At 52.2% G+C, this 20,703-nt stretch overlaps 1 protein-coding gene across 2 annotated transcripts in view; it reads right to left on the bottom strand.

Moving 5' to 3' along the window:
* Positions 1–9,533: 9,533 nt before the first annotated feature.
* The window catches only part of RAB11FIP4 (RAB11 family interacting protein 4), a 150,610-nt gene continuing 139,440 nt past the window's right edge, over positions 9,534–20,703 (bottom strand). For both annotated transcript variants that reach the window (XM_015438147.4, XM_005583365.5), the window contains 5 exons: positions 19,885–19,966; positions 19,249–19,386; positions 19,014–19,172; positions 17,300–17,443; positions 9,534–16,152 (listed from right to left, as the gene is read on the bottom strand). In XM_015438147.4, the coding sequence (XP_015293633.2) occupies positions 16,036–16,152; positions 17,300–17,443; positions 19,014–19,172; positions 19,249–19,386; positions 19,885–19,966 (640 nt within the window). In that variant the 3' untranslated portion in view covers positions 9,534–16,035. The remainder of the gene's footprint in view (positions 16,153–17,299; positions 17,444–19,013; positions 19,173–19,248; positions 19,387–19,884; positions 19,967–20,703) is intronic.

Genomic DNA, 20,703 nt, shown 5'->3' with positions numbered 1-20,703 from the left:
ACAATGGAGACAGTAAAAATATCAATGGTTGCCAGGGGTTGAGGGGCGGGAAGGGTGAGTAGATAGGGCACAGAGGCCTTTTAGGGCAGCAAAACTATTCTGCATGATATAATGGTGGATACGTGTCATTATATATTTGTCAAAACCCATAGAGGGGTTCTGGGCTGGGAAAAATAAAGAAAAAAAAATCCCATAGAGCGTTCAACACCAAGAGTGAACCCTAGTGTAAACTATGTAGTTTGGGTGATGATGTGTCAATGCAGGGTCATCAGTTGTAACAGATGTACCACTTTAGTGGAAGATGTTGATGGCAGGGGAGACTAGGGAGATATGGGGGCCATAGATATATGGGGAACTCTGTGCTTTCTGCTTAGTTTTGCTGTGAACCTAAAACTGCTCTTTAAAAGTCTATTTTACAAGGCTGGGTGCAGTGGCTCATGCCTGTAATTGTAGCACTTTGGGAGGCCAAGCCGGGTGGATCGCCCAAGTTCAGCAGTTCGAGACCAGCCTAGGCAACATGGTGAAACCCCATCTCTACTGAAATACAAAAAATTGGCTGGGTGTGGCAGCATGCACCTGTAATCCCAAGCTACTCGGGAGGCTGAGACAGAAGAATTGCTTGAACCCGGGAGGCAGAGGTTGCAGTGAGCCAAGATCACACCATTGCACTCTGGCCTGGACAACAAAGAGAGACTCCATCTCAAAATAAAAAAGTATATTTTACAAAAATGACACTGGTCTCAGTGACTGACACCTGTAAGGTCAGGAGTTCAAGACCAGCCTGGCCAACAGCCTGGCCAACATGGTGAAACCCTGTCTCTACTAAAACTACAAAAATTAGCCAGGTGTGGTGGCATGCACCTATAGTCCCAGCTACTTGGGAGACTGAGGCAGGAGAATTGCTTCAACCCAGGAGGCGGAGGTTGCAATGAGCCGAGACTGTAACAAAGCAAGACTCCATTTCCAAAAAAAAAAAAAAGAAAACAAGAAAAATAATTATTGAATTCTTTCCTGTCTGACCTGTTGCTATGAATCATTATCAACCCTGGGCCACACTGTAATTGCCCTTTGATGGGGTCACTGTGGGTTCACCCAGGTCCACTTCTCAGCTGGATAGGCCTAGGAGCTGGTTCTGAAACACAGAGCTCCAGGTGGGCAAGAATCAAGCCTTACTTACCTTCATACAGCGTGGTCATAAGAGCACCTAGTTATTTATTCCTTCAGCAAATCATGGAGCATCTACTGTATGCCAAATACTGTTCTCAATGCTAGGGCTATAGCAGTGAACTAAGCAGCACAGATCTCCGCCCTTATGGAGCTTCCATTCTTAAATAAGCAAAACATACAGTCTATCGGTTGGTAAGAAGTACTAGGGAGAAAAATACAGCAGGGAAGGAGCTAGGAAGTTCTTCGTGGGGTGGGGTGGGGGTTGCAGCTTTTTTTTTTTTTTTTTTTTTTGACACGGAGTCTCGCTCTGTTGCCAGGCTGGAGTTTAGTGCCGCGATCTCAGTTCACTACAACCTCCACCTCCTGGGTTCAAGCGATTCTCTTGCCTCAGCCTCACGAGTAGTATAGCTGGGATTACAGGCACGCACCACCACGCCCGGCTAATTTTTGTAATTGTTTTTTAGTAGAGACAGGGTTTCACATGTTGGCCAGGTGGTCTCAATCTCTTGACCTCATGATCTGCCCACCTCGGCCTCCCAAAGTGCTAGGATTACAGGCGTGAGCCACCATGCCCTGCTGGGTTGCAGTTTTAAATAGGTGGTTGCTTGGTGCGGTGGCTCACGCCTGTAATCCCAGCACTTTGGGAGGCTGAGGCAGGTGGATCACCTGAGGTCAGGGGTTCAAGACCAGCCTGGCAAACATGGTGAAACCCCGTCTCTACTAAAAATACAAAAAATTAGCGTGGTTGTGGGTGCCTGTAATTCCAGCTACTCTGGAGGCTGAGGCAGGAGAATTGCTTGAACCTGGGAGGGGAAGGTTGCAGTGAGCCGAGGTCACTCCATTGCACTGTAGCCTGGGCAACAGAGTCAGACTCCATCTCATAAATAAGTGGGATAGCTTAAATGCAGTCACAAATTCTTTGCAGCTTTTCCCACCTAGAGGTGGAGGCTCTTCCCCCACTTTTTGGTACAGGCTGGCCATGGGGCTTGCTTTGACTAAAAGAATGTGGCAAAAGTGAAGTTATGTAAGTTCTGAAGCTTAAGGCCCCTAGAGAGGCTGCTTCTGCCTCCACTGTCTTAGGAAATTGCCCTGAGAATGCTGTGGAAGAAAGGCAGTCTAGCTACTGAAGGCTGAGAGGCCCGGAGGGTCATTCCAGCCAACAGCCAGCACCATCTGCCAGACATGTCAAGTGGCCATCTGCGACCTTCCAGCTCAGCTGACCCCTCAGCTGGAGGCAGCTGCAAGAATGAACCCAGGCACAACTAGCAGAGGAACTGCCAGTCTGCCACAGAATCAGGAAAGTAATAAACCTTTGTATGCCTTAGGATTTGAGGGTGGTTTGTTACATGGAAGCAATAGTTCATTGATACAGGAGGCCATATACAGCTTACACACCTTTCCATTCTAGGTTTGTGGGCTAGTGGTTATTTGCATGGAGTAGGCAAAACTTAGTGACACAGGGTAACTTTGTCAGGGGCCATGTACAATGTCCCTTCAGCCTTCAATTTAGTCTGTTTCCTCATCTACAGAATGGGAGAGTTACCCATTATTTACATCCCTGCGTTAATTATAAATTGAGCAAGGTTCATTATCCACCGCTAAAGTGAACAGCGGAATGAAATGCCAGCTTGATCCTTCTGCCTTTGGTACAGTAACAACTAACACTTTTCCCTTTGATCAAGTTTCACAGCCACCACAAAAGCTCTAAATTAAGGTGCCATTAATAGGAGGGGAAAGTCAATGCAACTTGAGACTTTTTGGAGAGTATGTGGCCACTTACTCATTTATTTCTTTTTTTTTTTTTTTGAGACGGAGTCTCGCTCTGTCACCCAGGCTGGAGTGCAGTGGCCGGATCTCAGCTCACTGCAAGCTCTGCCTCCCGGGTTTCCACCATTCTCCTGCCTCAGCCTCCCGAGTAGCTGGGACTACAGGCGCCCACCACCTCGCCTGGCTAGATTTTTGTATTTTTTTTTTAGTAGAGACGGGGTTTCACCGTGTTCGCCAGGATGGTCTCGATCTCCTGACCTCGTGATCCGCCCGTCTCGGCCTCCCAAAGTGCTGGGATTACAGGCTTGAGCCACCGCGCCCGGCCTCATTTATTTCTTATTTATTTTTTGAGACGGAGTGTCGCTCTGTTGCCAGGCTGGAGTGCAGTGGCACAATCTCCACTCACTGCAACCTCTGCCTCCCGGGTTTAAGCAATTCTCCTGCCTCAGACTCCCAAATAGCTGAGACTACAGGTGCCCACCACCATACCCAGCTAATTTTTGTATTTTTAGTAGAAACGGAGTTTCACCATGTTGTCCAGGCTCGTCTCAATCTCCTGACCTCAGGTGATCTGCCCGCCTCAGCCTCCCAAAATACTGGGATTACAGGCATGAGCCACTGCACCTAGCTTTATTCATTTATTTAGAGAAAGGGTCTGGCTCTGTTGACCAGACTGGATTCCTTCTGGGATGGGGGATCTTCTGAGACAAAGTCTGGTGGAGAAGAAACTAGAGGCCCTGGTGTTTCAGGTACCTACTGCTATGTCTAATCAACTACCCCAACATTTAAAATAACAAGTTTACTGTTTTCCATGGCTCTGTGGGTTGACTAGGCAGTTCTGCTTCATCTGGTGGTGGCTGGAGATTTGGGATGGCCTCACTGTCCTGCTGGCCCTGGCTGGGGCCTCAGTTCTCCATGTGGCTGTTTGAGATTCCTCACAGCTGGGTTTTCCAAGAAGGTGCATTTTAAGAGGAAGGACACAGAAGCTGCTGATCCTCTTTTTTTTTTTTTTTTTTTTTTTTTTTTTGAGACAGAGTCTCGCTCTGTCGCCCAGGCTGGAGTGCAGTGGCGCGATCTTGGCTCACTGCAAGCTCCGCCTCCCGGGTTCACGCCATTCTCCTGCCTCAGCCTCCCGAGTAGCTAGGACTACAGGCGCCCACAACCGCGCCCGGCTAATTTTGTGTATTTTTAGTAGAGACGGGGTTTCACCGTGTTAGCCAGGATGGTCTCGATCTCCTGACCTCGTGATCCGCCCGCCTCGGCCTCCCAAAGTGCTGGGATTACAGGTGTGAGCCACCGCGCCCGGCCAGAAGCTGCTGATCCTCTTAAGGTTGGAGCTCAGAAGTCCCAGAATGGGCCGGGCGCGGTGGCTCTCACCTGTAATCCCAGCACTTTGGGAGGCCGAGGAGGGTGGATCACCTGAGGTCAGGAGTTCTAGACTAGACTGGCCAACATGAAGAAACCCTGTGTCTACTAAAAACACAAAAAATTAGCTGGGCATGGTGGTGGGTGCCTATAATCCCAGGTACTCAAGAGGCTGAGGCAGGAGAATTGCCTGAACCCCAGAGGCAGAGGTTGCATTAAGCCAAGATCATGCCATTGCACTCCAGCCTGGGCAAGAAGAGTGAAACTTCATCTAAAAAAAAAAGTCCCAGAATGTCACTTCTGCCTCAAGTGATGCATTTTTGCATCTAGTCATCAAAGCAGTCAGAGTTAGCCCAGATTCAAAGAGGTGAAGAATAAACTTCACCTCTCAGTAGAAGAGTGGCCTGCACCCAGGGAGGGAATAAATCCATGGTCCCTGTCTTTGGAGGCTGTATCACACCTGTCATTCACTGGCTCTGTGACTCTGAGCGTAGACACAAACTGGACTCAGTCCTGGGGCTGGATTCAATCTTTACAAAGATGTAAAGAGACACAAAGTGGGTCTCCTTTGTCTCCGCCCCACGTCAAAAAATGGCCTCATCTTGAGGGCTCACTAGTGGGAGCGTTTGGACCAGATACTCTCCCACGTTTCTTCCAGCCCTGATGGCCTTCAGAGCCCACACTCATAGCCTCCCAACCGCAGAACCAAGGTCTGAGGGTCTGACCCAGACTCTGCCAGAGTTTGGCAAAGTCCACGTTTTGGTCAGGGGCTGCCTGCTGACCTGGGTAAGCTGGGAAAGCCAACCCTGAAACCATGGCCAAGTGGTGGCAGAGCTGGAAAAGGTGTTTCTCCCCGGAGGGGCCAGTTGGGCTAGAAAGCAAGGGCCGAGAGTCCACAAGCTCCCGTGGGCTTGGTGCTGTCAAGCAGGCTGTAGGAAGTAGGCTCATGTTTCAGCTCCTCTGCACCCTCAGTTTGGGCCTTTCAGAAACTGTAGCTCCTTTTTAAACCCAAAGGCCACACCAATATGGAGCCCAAGACAAAGCCCGAAATCAAAGTCAGAGCTTGGGGTTTGAAGTGACAGCCAGACCTGAACCAGAGGTGGCAGGAGAGTGAGGGGAACTTCCTGCAGCCGCAATCCCAGCCACCTCGTTAGTTCCAGGGAAGTCTAGCTTCAAGCTGGCTCCAGATGTCCTGGGCCCTAGAGCCCCCAACTGCTCCCAGTGGACTTGATGCAGGGTTGACCCCCTCAGCCCACTTTAAGGCACAGTCCAGCCAGCCAGGCTGAGCCACAGCCAGGCTGAGCCACAGTGGAGCTGCCACCCTTCCTGGTCCTCTCTTCAGCCCTACATAGCTGTGAGCAGGGCTGCAGGCCCCACCTCCTGGCTCTGCTCCAGTCGTGCTCATGTCACAACCCCTTGTTGCTGGAGAAGGGATCCAGGCTCCAGGGCTCAGCATGTGTCCTGCCTGTTCTCTCTGCCTTCCCAGCCTGCAGTGACCCTGCCCCATCTGAGCTTGAATCCCAGGTGAATCCCTGGGCTGCCTGGGCTTGAATCCCAGGTGACATGTGGCCAATGAGATCACCTGTTGTGGCTGTTTCTTCATCTGAAATACTACCCACCTCATAGGGAGTTGTGAGGGTCAGATAACCCAGGACATGCAAAGCACTTGGAACACTGTCTGGTCTAGCGTAAGCCCTAAACAAGGGCAAGCAATCATTATTAACCACCTCATTGATGCCTCTTGTGGGCCAAGCTGGGTTAGGCCCAGGGATTTGGGAGGGGAGGGTGGTAGAGGGGGGAATGAGGCCAAATCTGCTTCCCCAGGGCTCGAAAGAGTGGACAACCAGCTGGACTAACCAAAAAAGAGGACCCGGCCCCATCCTCTCAGAGCACCCCGGCTGCTGACCTGATGGGTCTCTGGATCCAGTGGTTGGTGGTGCTGTCACCTGCTGCTCCCAAGGGCCCTGGGCCTAAAGCCTGGTTCTAAGAATGAGGGGCTTTCCATCCTGGGGAGTAGTTTTGATCATTTCCTGGAGAAATGGCTTGGCTGACGTAGACCCTCCCAGAAAGGCTGTGAGAAGCCCGACTCCCTCACCCAAGCAACCACCCTACCACCCTAACCCCAGTGTGACTGTATTTGGAGATGAGGCTTTTGAGGAGGTAAATAAGGTTAAATGAGGTCATATGGGTGAAGCCCTAATCCAGCAGGTCTGGTGTCCTTCTAAGACAACAGAGACAGCAGAGAAAGAGCTCTTTGCATACAGAGACAAGGCCATTTGAGCACAGAGCAAGAAGGCGGCTGTCTGCAGGCCAAGGAGAGAGGCCTCACCAGAACCCAGCCCTACTGGCACCTCGAGATTGGACTTCCAGCCCCCAGAACTGTGAGAAAATAAGTGTCTGTGTAAGCCTCCCAGCCTGCTGTGTTCTGTCAAGTCAGTCACAGCTAAGACACACCCCAGTCCAGGCCGCCCTCACCTCTCACCACCCAAATCTGAAACTGACCTGACCAGGCCACCCCCAGCTTAAAATGCTTTGGCATAGTCCCCACAGTCCCACTCACCATTGAGCTAGCTGGTTCGTAGTTCCTCGCCACGGCAAGGCCTCTGCACCTGCTGTTTCTGCTCCTGCTTCCGCCCTGCCCTCCTATCTCGCTTACCTGGCCAGTCTCTCCTCCTCCAAGTCTCAGTTGAAGCCTCCTCATGTGAGTCTAAGTGTCCTTTTTATACCCCATGATTCTCACCATTGGCTACACCTTGGAATCACCTGGGAGCTTTAAAAAACATCCCAGTGTCCAAGCCCTACTCCCCACCAATGGAATCAGAATTGCTGGGGTGGGGTGGTTTTAAGAACCTCTCTTGTACATTCTAGAGGCTCCCTGTGCCATGAGCTCAGCACCTCCCCTGCACCTGGCATCTGATAGGTGCTGGTGAAGCATCTGCTTAGTGAGTGAATGTGATAGATCCACCCTTGGCCCCCTAGACTCTATACCACCTGGCTAGGCTGCAGCCCTCCACAATTCCCCTCTCTGTCCACCTCCTAGTCATAGTACCCTGAAAGGGTGGTGCTTTTTCCAAATCTCCTCCCCATGGCAGTTCCCTTAGATCCTACAGTCCTTTGGAGCTCTGCTGAAAGGCCCCTTCCTTGGGAGAAGCCATACCTGATGCCTGAGTGGGCTCAATCCACTTGCCCCCAGCTCCCGAAGCCCCCCATATCTTCCTCTTGGTAGTGCTCATCACTCTGGAAATCAATTATGTCTCTCCCCTCCCCCAGGAGCATGGGGACTTCACAGGGCAGAGGCCTTGCCTGTATGAATTCCCAGTGCCTGGCACACACAGTGGTGCTCGGTAGATGATGCTGGCGGGTTGAGTGATTTCTGTGCTCAGATGTTTTCCACCCATTCATCTGCTTTAGCCTGGGCCCAGCAGATGACCCTAAATGGCCCTCTAATTGAGGGCCTGGTGAGTCGATGGAATCCAACGACGAGACACCTTTAGTAGGTACTGTGGCCTCAAAGGGGCACAGGGATGACATCATTTTTTTTGAGACGGAGTCTCGCTCTGTCGCCCAGGCTGGAGTGCAGTGGCCAGATCTCAGCTCACTGCAAGCTCCGCCTCCCGGGTTCACGCCATTCTCCTGCCTCAGCCTCCCGAGTAGCCGGGACTACAGGCGCCCGCCACAGCGCCCGGCTAGTTTTTTGTATTTTTTAGTAGAGACGGGGTTTCACCGTGTTAGCCAGGCTGGTCTCGATCTCCTGACCTCGTGATCCGCCCGTCTTGGCCTCCCAAAGTGCAGGGATTACAGGCTTGAGCCACCGCGCCCGGCCGACATCATTTTTTAATAGGACTGTAAGGAAATGTTCTCCAAAATGGGTGAATGGGGAACACACCTGTGCAGAGGGTACAGCCTGTACACACAGCAGTGCTCGCTCCCACCTCTCTCCAGGATGGTAAACTGAGGCAATTCCAAAGACCTCCTTCAATAGGTGTTACGAGTTGAATTGTGTCCCCCCCAAAAGATATGTTGAAGTCCTAAGCCCCAATACCTATGCAAGCTCATTTTGGAAACAGGGTCTTTGCAATGTAAAGACCCTATTTGTAATCAAGTAAAGATGAGGCTCGTTGGATTACTTATCTGAAACTCAAGTTTTACTATGCATCCTGTATTCTTACTTGCCAAATCTGGCAGCCCCAATTGGGAAGGAAAGAAGGAATATGAGGAGGAAGGAGGGAACTGGCCAGGCACGGTGGCTCACGCCCGTCATCCCAGCACTTTGGGAGGCCGAGGCGGGCGGATCACTTGAGCTCAAGAGTTCGAGACCAGCATGGCCAACATGGTGAAACCCCGTCTCTACTAAAAGTACAAAAAATAGCCAGGCGTGGTGTTGCGTGCCTGTAATCCCAGCTACTTAGGAGGCTGAGACAGGAGAATTGCTTGAACCCGGGAGGCGGAGGTTGCAGTGAGCTGAGATTGTGCAACTACACTCCAGCCTGGGCAATAGAGCAAGACTCCATCTTAAAACAAAAACAAAAACAAAAACAAAAAAAAAAGGAAGGAGGCAATAAAGATCCAGGATGACACAGCACTCCCAGGATCCTGAGCCAGGAGGCTGTGTAAGTCCAGTGAGTGGGGAGCTGTCTGCCCTCCCTGGAGGACTCATGGCACCAGGGCCTGCACTGGGAGGTGGAGGGCCTGGGCCACCTGGGAAGCCACTTCCATGCCTGGAATCCCGTAACAGAGGAAGGGGCAGAGGGCAGAAATCCAGGGGTCTGGGTGACTCAACTGGGGACCACCTTGGTACTTGATGGTGTGGCAGAGACCAGCACTGGCAGGTCTGAAGCCAGTCCTGAGTGGAGGCATTGGGCAGTCACCCTGGGGAGCCACAGTGGCGGATATGGAGAAAGCATGGCATTGGGACCCCACTGAACCCCTAGGAAGACCTCAGTGGGAAAGAACATGGCCAGAGGACAAAGTTTCCAAACATCATAGCCCTGTGGCTGGAATGGTGGTGGTACAGAGGCCTCTGGGATCCACGTCTTCTCCCCTAGGGACTGCAGAGTGACACCGCCCCCACTCCACGCTGCCCCTGGGGACAGCACCTGCCACCCTGGGAACCACAAACGTGGTGAGGGTAGGGGATTGCTCTTTTTAAGGGAGACCGTCCGTCCCTGTGAGCCCTGGAACCAGGCCTCTTCTGCCCACCCTCCCGCAACCAAAGAAACTCGGTTCAGTCAGGCGAGAAGAGCAAACTGTTTATTTACACCTTGGTCTGTACAGTACAGCTCCCCGGGAGGAGCCTGCCACCAACAGCCTGTTCCTTTTGAGGCAGAAGCAGGTTGGAGGCAAAGAGCTCGGACCCTGGACAGCCTCAGGGCCTCACCCCCGCTATCCCCTCCCTGGGGCCCACAGGGCAGGTCCCACCCCAGCCCTAAAGCTAAGCCTGTTTCCAGACAGGGCCTCCTGGGGCAAAAAAATCAAGTTGAATCCCAGAGTCAGAAGCCATCGAACAAACGCTTGGGCATGAGGCCACATGTGTAGTTCATTCCACGTAGGCCTCAGAAGACCCAGCCAAGAAAGTGGGAGGAGATGGAAGGGGGCCCACAGCTGTGAGTGAGTCCTCGGCAATGCACCGTCCGCTCCGTGACATCAGCCGGTATTTAATGGCACTCTGGTCTGAGCACCTCAGCAGACAAGGAAGGGCTGGGCAGGTATTCACAGCAGGCAAGGGCAGCAGCTAACGCCTCTTCCTTCGGCCCGAGTGGCGCCCGCAGCTGTTCTAGACACAGATATGGTGGCCTCAAGGCAGGCCTGGAACCACGGACAGGTCTTCCTCTGGGGGCAGAGATGGTACACGGAGTGGCTGCAGTCCCATGACATCTCTGCTGGGGCCACTCAGTGCCCCAGGTTAAAGAGTGATGCTCTGCCGGACATCGCCAACAATGCAGGAAAAGCTCTGTGGGAGAAGCTGCTTTACACAAAGTTGCCCTTTTCTGGAATGCAAGGCTCCTAAACTAGCTGCAGGCTGGAGGAGGGACTAAGTGGGTCCTAGTCTCCCATGTTTAAGACAATAATGAAAGATTCTGTACAAAGTTACCAAGTCTACAGGCTGAGTGAGCCAAGGGTAGGTGGGGCCTGATCCTTGTGGATGAATGTGCCCGGGAGAGTTGGCCTCACCTGGGGGAGGCACGTGGAAAACGTACACATTTACAGGGCTCGGGAAAGGTCAGGGAGACGAGACTATGTAGAAAAGGAGGCAGTGGGTAATGTGGAAAATCCTGTACAGTGGCGATGGGGAAGAAAAGGCACAAGGACAAAGACCGCAAACCATGCAGAGGAAGACAGCCTGTGCAGCACAGCAAAGCGGATGGGCCCCAGCAGGAGGCAGGGTTACCCTGGGGACAACAGCACTTGGATCCTGCAGGAGACACGGCCTGGATGCCATCCCCAGCTGGTGGCTCCGGGGCAGACATCTCTACCTTACAGATGGGGAGAGGAGCAACCTACGAGGTCAGGGCAGGAAGGCCATATGGGAAACCTTGCCTGGTGAGCATGGTGGCATTATACTTCCCCGGGGTCTACACTTTTAGAAACAAATCTTTCTAGAAAGCAGCCTATTTTCTCCGGTGGGCAGCAGCGAATATGGCAGAAGGGCCTCGGAGTTGTCCTGCCATGCAGGTAGGGCAGGCTCCTGGTTCCAGCCTCTCCTGCTTCCTGCTGGCTGCTCCATTCACATGTGCACTCAGGGCAGGAAGTGAGGACCTGAAGGGTGCCTAGGATCAGCGCTCAAAGTCATCCACTGAATGAACGGCCCTTCTAACTTGAGGTCCCTTGGCGCAGCAGGCCTCCGTCTTACCAGCCAGCAGTGTCACCCTAGAGGGGATTCCCTGGGTCCCAACAGGAGGGCCAGAGTCTAGGAGAAAGGACTGTGGAGGATACCAGCACTGAGTCCTAGGTGGCCCCTTTCCTCAATCTAGAATCCACAATAGCCCTTGAAAAAGAGTCACTGCGGATCTGCCGGGCAACCAAAGTCATTTTCTTGGCATGGTGACCATGCAAAACTTTCCTGGTACGATCACATCTAAAGTTAGTGTTTGTTTTTTGAAAAATAAAGACAAGAGTTTCACCATGTTGCCCAGGCTGGTCTGGAACTCCTGAGCTCAGGCAATCCACTCGCCTTGGCCTCCCAAAGTGCTGGGATTACAGGTGCGAGCCACCGTGCCTGGCCTAGAGTTCGTTTTTAAGTTTAAATTTGCTAATGCAGTAAACCCCACCACACACACAGGACATAGAAAGAAGGCTTCAATTCTCCCAGTTTCACCTGGCCCTGCTGGCCCCTGGAGGCTTCTGCTGGCTAAGTCCCTCACTGGAACCAAGAACCCGCACTTGCATCCCCCACCCCTACTCCCCTGAACACCAGCACCAGCGGACTAGCACCGGAGTGTCCAGTGTGTGAGGGGGATGCTGGTTTGGCTAACAGGGAAAGAGCTGGAACTCCCTTATCAACCCAGTCAGGAAACAGACCAGAGGCAAAACCCACAAAAAAATTATCTCCTCCTGCTTAGCTATGCAAATAGGTGGCAGCTGTTTCTGAGGCTGCTTTCGAGGGGACAGCCTCACCTGTCAGTTCCCTGCCGACTCTGTTCTACCTGCTCTTTGGAATGAGCCTGTAGCCAGTATATCCCAACACATGCCACCCACTGACTCCAGGGCCACCAGGCCGAGGTCCTGCCCGCCCACTCTGGTCTGCTAACCTCCAGGTTGGTGAGAACAGTTGGATCCACCAGCTCCTGAAGGCATCTGGTCTCCCATCCTGCAGGCCAGGACCATTCAACAACATAACAGGAAAAGGTACCCTCCCAGCAAGAGTGCTTGCTGTCATTCAGCCATGGGCTTGACAAGCCCAACAGCCACTTTGACCAGTTTCTTCTACCTCTGGCCAATGACCTTCCAGGACAGGGAAGTCTCAACCTCGGGCTGCATATCATCACCTGGGGAGGTCTTTACATATCTGGATGCCTGGACCACACCCCCACCAATTCAATCCGAACCTCTGGCGGTTCAGCCCAGACAGCAGAAGCTTAGAAATCTCCCAAGGTATTTCCAATACACAGCCAAAGCTGAGCCCACTGTTCTAGGCCCTCATGCAGGTTCCTGAGCTTTGTGTTTTTTCATTTTTAACTTTTGGTAGAGACAAGGTATCACTGTGTTGCCCAGGCTGGTTTAGGACTCCTGAGCTCAAGCGATCCGCCTGCCACTGCCTCCCAAGTGCTAGGATTACAGGCGTGAGCCACTGTTCTGGCCTGTTCATGTTTTAAATAGGTCAGAAATAGTCACGAAAAGGAATTTCTCTGTGACAGTTCGCAAAGAAATATACCAGTTTAAAATAAAATGACCTAGGATTAACTCTGGCCAATTCAAAGTTAAAAGAAAAAAAACATTTTTACTAGAACTTTCTTAAAGCCTCTCACCGCACAGGGACTTGCTGAATCAGGAGGCACTTCATTTTCTAGCAGATAATGTATACAAAGCTCACTCCTGGTTCAGTTCATTTTGCGTGACTTCCAACTGAACACCAGGGCAGCTCAGGGCCATGTAAAATCTGAGTCTACTACAGAAACCCTCGCCCCACCCAAAAAACACCTCTAGATTTCAGATAAGTTACTGCTAATCCCTACTTGGTAGGGTTGCCAGGTTTAGCAAAACAATAAAAACAAACAAACAAAAAAACCCCAAGTAGGACACGCAATTAAATTGGAATTACCTGAGCAGCTCTTTACAAAATTCCATGCCTGGGTCACACCCACAACAATTAAACCGGAATGTCTGAGGACTCAGTCTCATCATCAGAATTTTTCAAATCTCCGCATTTCAAATATGTCCTGGCCAGCCAGGCATGGTGGCTCGTGCCTGTAATCCCAGTGCTTTCGGAGGCTGAGGCGGGAGGGTCACTTGAGGCCAGCAGCTCAAGTGAGGCAACACAGTGAGACCCTGTCTCTACAAAAAATAAGAAAAATTAGCTGGGCGTGGTGGTGCATGCCTGTAGTCCCAGCTACTGAGGCAGTTAAGGCAGGAGGATCACTTGAGCCTGGGAGTTCAAAGTTATGGTGAGCTATGACCATACCACTACACTCCAGCCTGGGCAACAGAGCAAGATCCTATCTCTAAAAATAACATCTGTCCCAAGTACAGATGTTCATTCTAAAATTGTCTGTCTGAAGTACAGATGTTCATTCTAAAATTATTTGTCTATCTGAAGTACAGATGTTCATTCTAAAATTATTTGTCTATCTGAAATTCAAACTTAACTAGGCATCCTGTCTACTACCTTGCAGCCCCACTACTGAGGTGTAAGGGCAGAAACAAAGATCAAGCTCCATCCCTACCACCAAGGGCTCTGGGACCTGCCAGGGGCTGTGGAGCTGGGACCCTTGGGGCATCTGCCCCCTCAAGCTAGCTTTTGAGCCCAGAAGAATATTTTTACAAACATATGTGATCTTTAAAAGCCAAGCAGACAGGCCAGGTTTTACAAGAAATGTATTCTGGCTGAAGAGAGTAAGGTTGGACTTGAGGTGTGTGTGAGCTGGAATTCAGCCCCCCATTTAAAAGCCAGTCCTGTTCCAGAGGCCCCTCTGGCGCTGTCCCAGGGGCCTTTTGGACTCCAGCCGCCTCCTGGAGCCTGTTCCCACGGCGCCCCCTAGAGGGAGGAGCTTGAAGCACACCCCAGGCTGCCAGCTGCTTCCGCCCGCCTTTCCCATGGCAGATTCCTTCCCACGTTGTGACTCAGGCTGTGGAACCCAGGCCTCTGCAGCCTTCTCTGAAATTCCAGTGCAGCCAAAGAGTAGATAACATTTTACATAGAAAATACTCAACCCTGGGGCAAGGCCCCCACGCACCAGTACTCCTTCGACCTAACACCCAGGCCAAAGCTATGTCAGGATCTGTCTTGTTCCTTTCAGCCATGGCCATTGCTTCCTATTGGCAAATTCTCAAGAGACCCTCTCCTCATGCCTTCTTCCACTGCCTCTTTGCAGACCCTTGGGGGAGCCCAAGGAGACCCGCATCCTAAGGGGCTGAGAAACTCCAGAAGACCGACTGCCTAGCCTAGTCTTCCCGGTGTGGGTGGCTCCAAAGTCTTGGATCAGACCAATGCAACCCCATTATTTGCAGCATGAAACTAATCCCCAACATAGGATTCAAAAGAAGCCACAAGATCCAACAAATGCAAAGGCTGATTAGAATGGAATTGAAGGTTGGTCCTGGCCACAGCCCTGTCTTTGTCATGCAGGGTTCACACCCAAGTCCCCAGATCCCCTCTCCTCACCGTCACTGCCCTTTCTTTCTGTGTCTCCCCTTCCACTGTCCTTCCCAACATGCCCAAACCTTCCTTCTCATACTATAAGATGTGCTGAAGAAAACAAGAAACTGCAGGGGGGAAAATAAGACCACACACGTTTATATATATTTGGATTAAGAAAATGAATCACAAGCCATATAAAATTGAGATAAATCGGAAAACTCTAAGGTAAGTACCATGTCTATTCCCAGCTGCCTAGAACAAAAGATCCATTAAAAATCCATGGCGTGAATTTCCACCATGGATCGGAAGGATGGAAGACTAAGGTTTTCCTGCAACTTTCCCAACCACCTCCCACCAGTGCAGCGAGGGCTCCCATGACTGAGAACCAAATACAGGTGTGTTTCTAAATGCTGGAACGAAGTGGTCTTGCTGCCACATGAGTGGAGCCCGGAGCTCAGATTCTGAAATCCAAACCCAGGCCTGCCATCACCAGGCTGTGTGGAGAATGAAGACAGGAAGCCAGGCAGATGGTCTCTCCATGCATCCATCTTAACATGCAGCCATGGGAAGGAAACTGGGATGGGAGTTGTGTTCCTCCCCAAAACTCATTTCTTTGGTTGCCAGATGTCAACTCCTGCCTTAGACATCCCATCCCAAACTCTCTTTCTCCTTCGTTTTTATCCCTTCATGTTACACCCAGTGAATGCTGCTTCATTGTCTTAAAACCGAAACAGAAACGGGGAGGTAGGTAGCACGGATGGGGAGTGCATGAACTCTACAGGATGAGGGTGCCCTGCACTAGCTTCTCTGAAACCCGAGTCCTCTGTTCACTCTGCATACACATCACAGAGGGCTGCCGGCCGGCGGCCAAGGCCTTCGGTGAGGGCCCCATCTCGTGGACCCTCCAGATGCCCCTTCATCCTCTCTGAGCTTGAACACCGGGGCTTGAAAGGTGGCCAAAGAGCTGGCGAGGACACAAATATGGGGCATTCGAACTCCTAGGAAAGATCACAATTTTGCTCCCACGCCCAGGGGACTAGGAGTGGGGTGAAAGCCCATCGTACTAGAGCGAATGTGGATCATTATCCCCAGAGGTAGAATCATTTTACCCAGTACCAGAAACACAAGCTTCCAGTTCTTGTTTTTACAGTAACTCCTGATAGCAGACCTTGCCCCCTCCCACTTCCAGTACCCTCCGCCCCTTGCAAAGGGGCCACAAAGTGCATGCACGGCTAACCGTGTGGATGCTGCCCATAGCCATGGCCACTCACCCCTCGCTCGTGTGCACAGCCTCCCCACATATATACACAGGTACACGTAATGCATGGTGGCCAGAGAGACATTTACAGTGAGTGTGAGGCCCGGCTTAGGCCTGCATCCTTGGGCAGGGTCTGCCCCTTGGTTCCAGGGTCCTAAGGCTGCTCTGCAGCCAGCCCCGTGCCTTAGTGTTTTATCTCGAGGATGGAAGGGTTGTGGTCCAGGATGGCGAGGATAATCTTGTCCATGTACTGCCTCAGCCGGAAGTTGATCTCCTCCTGCTCCTTGAGGGCTTCCATTAGCTGAAGGAAATGGGAAAGATAGGTCAGTGGCTGGGCCTGGGATGGGGTGCAGGCAGAGTCCAGATTCCCAGGCTTGTCGCAGGCCAGTGCCTAACGACACAGGGCATCAGGAGACCCTGGGCAAGGCGGGCCCCAGGGCAGCCTCAGCATTTGGATGCCAGGACGAGAGTCGAAGTGGCTCAGCCCCTAGTATTACCTATGCAGGTGCCCAGGCCCCACCCCCAGAGATTCCAATGTGATCAGTTTGTAGAGGGGGCCCAGGTGTGGGTAATCTTTCGTAAAAGTAGAGAACATGGGCTAGTCATTTAAAATCAAGACTGACAAAGTCCCAGGGCCCCTAAGACTCCAAAGGGGAGCTGTCTCCTGCCTGGACACCTCTCCCCACCCCCAGCCCCACACTGCTCTTCTCCAGGACAGTGTTCTTTCGGACACTGCTGACATGCTGCCTCTGCCCTGGGGCTGGGGCCCAGCTCACCTGGGAGCTCTTTGAGGACAGAGGTCAGTTCATCACCCCGTGTCCCAGACAGAGGGTAAGGCTCAGTGACAGTGTCTTACAATTCCTGTTCAAATGCAGCCAGGGCATTCTGGAGGCCCGGCCTTTCATAAGCACACTCTGGTGTGGCAGGAAGGGTAGGCTTTGGCTCTGGAGAGAGCTGGGTCCCTCTCCCTCCCTAGCTGGGTGGTCCTGGGTTCCACCTTCCAAGCTTGGAATGTGGAGCTGTTCCTAAAGCTTCAGAGTCATCAGGAGGTTCAGTGAAAACACATCACAGAAGCAGCAGGTGCTGGAGAAATGCTAATGTCCTCTCCCTCTGGGTTGGGAAGAGTGGGAGTGATAGCCTAACCCAGAGTCATGGCTTGATCCACTCAGCTGGCTATGTTGGCACTTTTCTGGCAGACCTAAGACTCCCACGGCACTCTGAACCAAACCTGCACTCCTTCCAGCACAGGCAGAACTCAGAGCTGACTTGACTTCTCCAGCAGCCCCCTCCCCTGCTCACGGCTTTGCCCTCTGTCATGTGGGATAGTTGTAGATGGGACTCTCTGCCAAGCCCTGGCCTGGTTTTCTCACTCTGGGCAGGCGGGGGCTGGGAGAAGGAATTACAGAGGAGCGGCCAGGCCCCAAAGCAAGAGCCAGTGATGTGGTTACCTCATCACGCGAGGCAGTGTCTATCTCCGCAGCCAGAGACTGGGCTTTAGTCTGGGCAGCAAAGAGGTTTTTTGCTTCGTAGAGGCTGAGGCTCAAGATCTGCCCATTCAAGTCATCATTCTGATCCCGCAGCTTATAATTCTCCTACAGAGAGAAGGACAAAAGTGACGTCAACCCCAAGAAGCATCCACAGCCCACTGGAACCCACTTCTCCACATCCACCATCCCCGACCCGCCGCCAGGGCCATTCCCACAGGTATGCATCACGGCCAGTTCAAGGGGCCATAGATGTTGCAGCCTTTGCCAGGCGCTAGGGGGTAAGAGGGCTGGGTCCTGGTCCAGGGGCCCGGCGTCCTGGGAGTGCACAGGGTTTGTGGAGGAGTTATAGCCCTGCTCAGAGCAGCCAAGGCTCCTGGCCATCCCTTCCTCCCTGGGCCCTGCGTAGGGACACCACCCACCCAGCAGCCCGGCCTCCAACACTGGCCCTTGCCGAAGGAAGTGATGCTCTGGGCTCTCTGGGCAGGCCGGCCAGCTCATTTCCTTGGCTCCCCGGCAGCCATGCTCTGAACCCTGCTTGGCTGGAGTTGTCCCAGGCAGACCCACCCAGATACCATGCACCAGTCTCACGTGCCAGCTTTTGCCTAAAGAGCCCTAATGCTCACACCTGGGACCCTGGGCGCCCCACCCCTAGACTAGGAGAAGGGCTGGGGTTTTAGGACTTCTGTGAGAGCACAGCCACCAGTCCCTTTGTCCCCAGTGGAACAAACTCAGAAGGATAATTTATGCTGCAGGCTCTTCCACCTGCAGGGTCAGGCAGAGCTGACACTTCAACCAGCACCACCTGGCCACTGCCTCCTCCTGATCCACTCCCCCACCCAATGGTCTTTAGCTAAGGCAGTGCTCCTTGAACTGCAATCTTCTGGCTAGGCACAGTGGCTCATTCCTGTAATCCCAACACTTTCAAAGGCTAAGGGCGGGAGGATCCCTTGAGCCCAGGAGTTCAAGCCTGGGCAATATAGGGAGACCCCATCTCTACAAATACATAAATAAATAAATAAATTAGCCAGGTGTGGTGGCACTCTCCTGTAGTCCTAACTGCTCGAGAGGCTGAGGCAGGAGAACTGCTTGAGCCCAGGAATTTGAGGCCGCAGTGAGCTGTGATCACACTACTGCCCTCCAGCCTGGGCAACACAGTGAGACCCTGCCTCAAAAAACAAAAACAACACTAGCTGGGCATGGTGGTGGGTGCCTGTAGTCCTAGCTATGTGGGAGACTGAGGCAGGAATATCACCTGAGCCCAGGAATTCAAGGCTGCAGTGAGCGATGACTGTGCCAAAACACTCCAGCCTGGGTATCAGGAAGACCCTGTCTCTTTAAAAAAAAAAAAAAAAGGAACCTTGACCTCAGGGTCTACTTCTGAGAGAACCCAATGCCAGCGGGCACTGTACTGCAGCTGGGTATAGTCTCATCCTCCACCCTGAGCACCAAGGCAGACAGCAGTGTCTATTTCTTTATATGGATATAAGGGGGAGATCTGCAGATCGATTTTCCTGACTGTGAAATGGGACAGCCAGCCCTGACAAACAGGTTGCTGAGAAGCAGACAGGCAGTGCTGCTACAGCTCTGGGCTCCCCTGTCACAGATCCTGCATAGGAAACCCAGGCGGTGGCCCCAGCCACCCCGCCCCACTGGACACAGAGACTGCTAGAACCACCTGCTTGAGCCGCTTGACCTCGTGCTCGAGCTCCACCTCGCGGGCCCTGGCATTGAACTCGCCTAGGCCAGAGGAGGCACTGCGGCCCCTTCCTGGCCGCTCGCAGTCCAGCTTGTACATCTGCAGGTGCTCCAGCTCCTTCCGCAAGTCCTCGATGAGCTGCGAGGGAGAGAGGCAGGTTGGCAGGAGCAGGGACGCTGGAAGGAGCCCTGGTGCCTGCTGGCCTGGGACCCACCTCCTGCGTCGCCTCCCGCTCCTTCTGGAACTCGAGGCGGTTCTGCCGCAGCTTGTCCATCATGCGCTTGTACAGGTCCATCTCATCTTTGAGCCGCAGGCTGGTGTCCTCCAGACGGTCAGACATGCGCTGCCGCTCCTGGAGCAGGGAGACCCGGTCGGGGAAGGAGAGTTTCCAGAGAGGGGCTCACTATGTCCAGGGGTATCCCTGGGGTCTGGTCAGACATCTTCACAAGGCAGATGCACAGTGAAACCAGCTCCCTCAGACGGAGCCCTGAGTCTTGGCTTACAGAAACGGCCAGAGCCCCAATGATTCTAGAAACACAACTAAAAACCTCAGGCCTCTGAAGTCCTTCAACAATGCTAGATGCAACCTGAATTGAAGGTATTAGCCCAAATAGAAGCTAACCTCTTTCTAAAACTGTAATTCTTCTCCACTGTATAAAGTAATAAATACATTCACTGTAAAAACCTTGGAAAATCAGAAATACAGAAACACAAGTTGTTATTCACTTTTTTTGCATTTCTTAGGGGGTAGGGCATTTGTTTAGAATTTCAGGAGCAATAAACTAAAGGCCCCCGATGGCCAGCCCTCCCCCTCTGGGAGTTTGGCCCCAAGCCTGGATCTGCTACTCACCTCATCCAGTTTCTCTGTTTGAGACTTGAGCCGAGTCACTGTTGTTCTAAGCTCTGTATTTTCTTCCTCTAACTGCTGCACCCTGGGGAAAGGAGAAAGACAAATCTCAGACACCTGGAATGGAGACTATCTGATAAGGGCCTGCCAGTCTGCAGTGATTCTCTGCTTCCTCCAAGAGGGAAGATACCAGAAACCAACTGAGAGAAAGAATATGCTTATTATGTCAAAGACAATTTAGCCGTGAGCTTCCTATCAGCCAAAGCAAAATAGTAAGGATACTAAATTATTATTGTTCTTATTTTCTTTTTCTTTTTTTTTTTTTTTTGAGACAGAGTCCTGCTGTGTCGCCCAGGCTGGAGTGAGGTGGCACAATCTCAGCTCACAGCAACCTCTGCCTTCCTGGCTCAAGCAATTCTTGTGCCTCAGCCTCCTGAATAGCTGGGATTACAAGCGTGCACCACCATGCCTAGCTAATTTTTGTATTTTTAGTAGAGATGGGTTTTGCCATGTTGGCCAGGCTGGTCTCAAACTCCTGGCCTCACATGATCTGCCCGCCTTGCCCTCCCAAAGTGTTGGGATTACAAGAGTGAGCCACCACACGTGGCCTTTATTTTTCCAATAAGTGGAAACATTCATTAGAGTAGGAACGCAGATTCTGTTTGTATGCATCCTTCAGATCCTCAAACAACATGGGGATGTTTTTCTGCTAGATGGAGAAACAGTCCTCTTGTGGCTTCTGCGACTGGGCCCTCCTGTTAGACTCTGTAACTGGAAGGCAGTGATCATATTGGCTTTTCATTCCCTGCCAACACCATCTCA

This window comes from Macaca fascicularis, chromosome 16, assembly GCF_037993035.2.
Source record: "Macaca fascicularis isolate 582-1 chromosome 16, T2T-MFA8v1.1".
Classification (NCBI taxonomy): domain Eukaryota; kingdom Metazoa; phylum Chordata; class Mammalia; order Primates; family Cercopithecidae; genus Macaca; species Macaca fascicularis.
The sequence above is the reverse complement of the archived record's forward strand: the minus strand, read 5'-3'. Positions and strand labels throughout refer to the sequence as shown.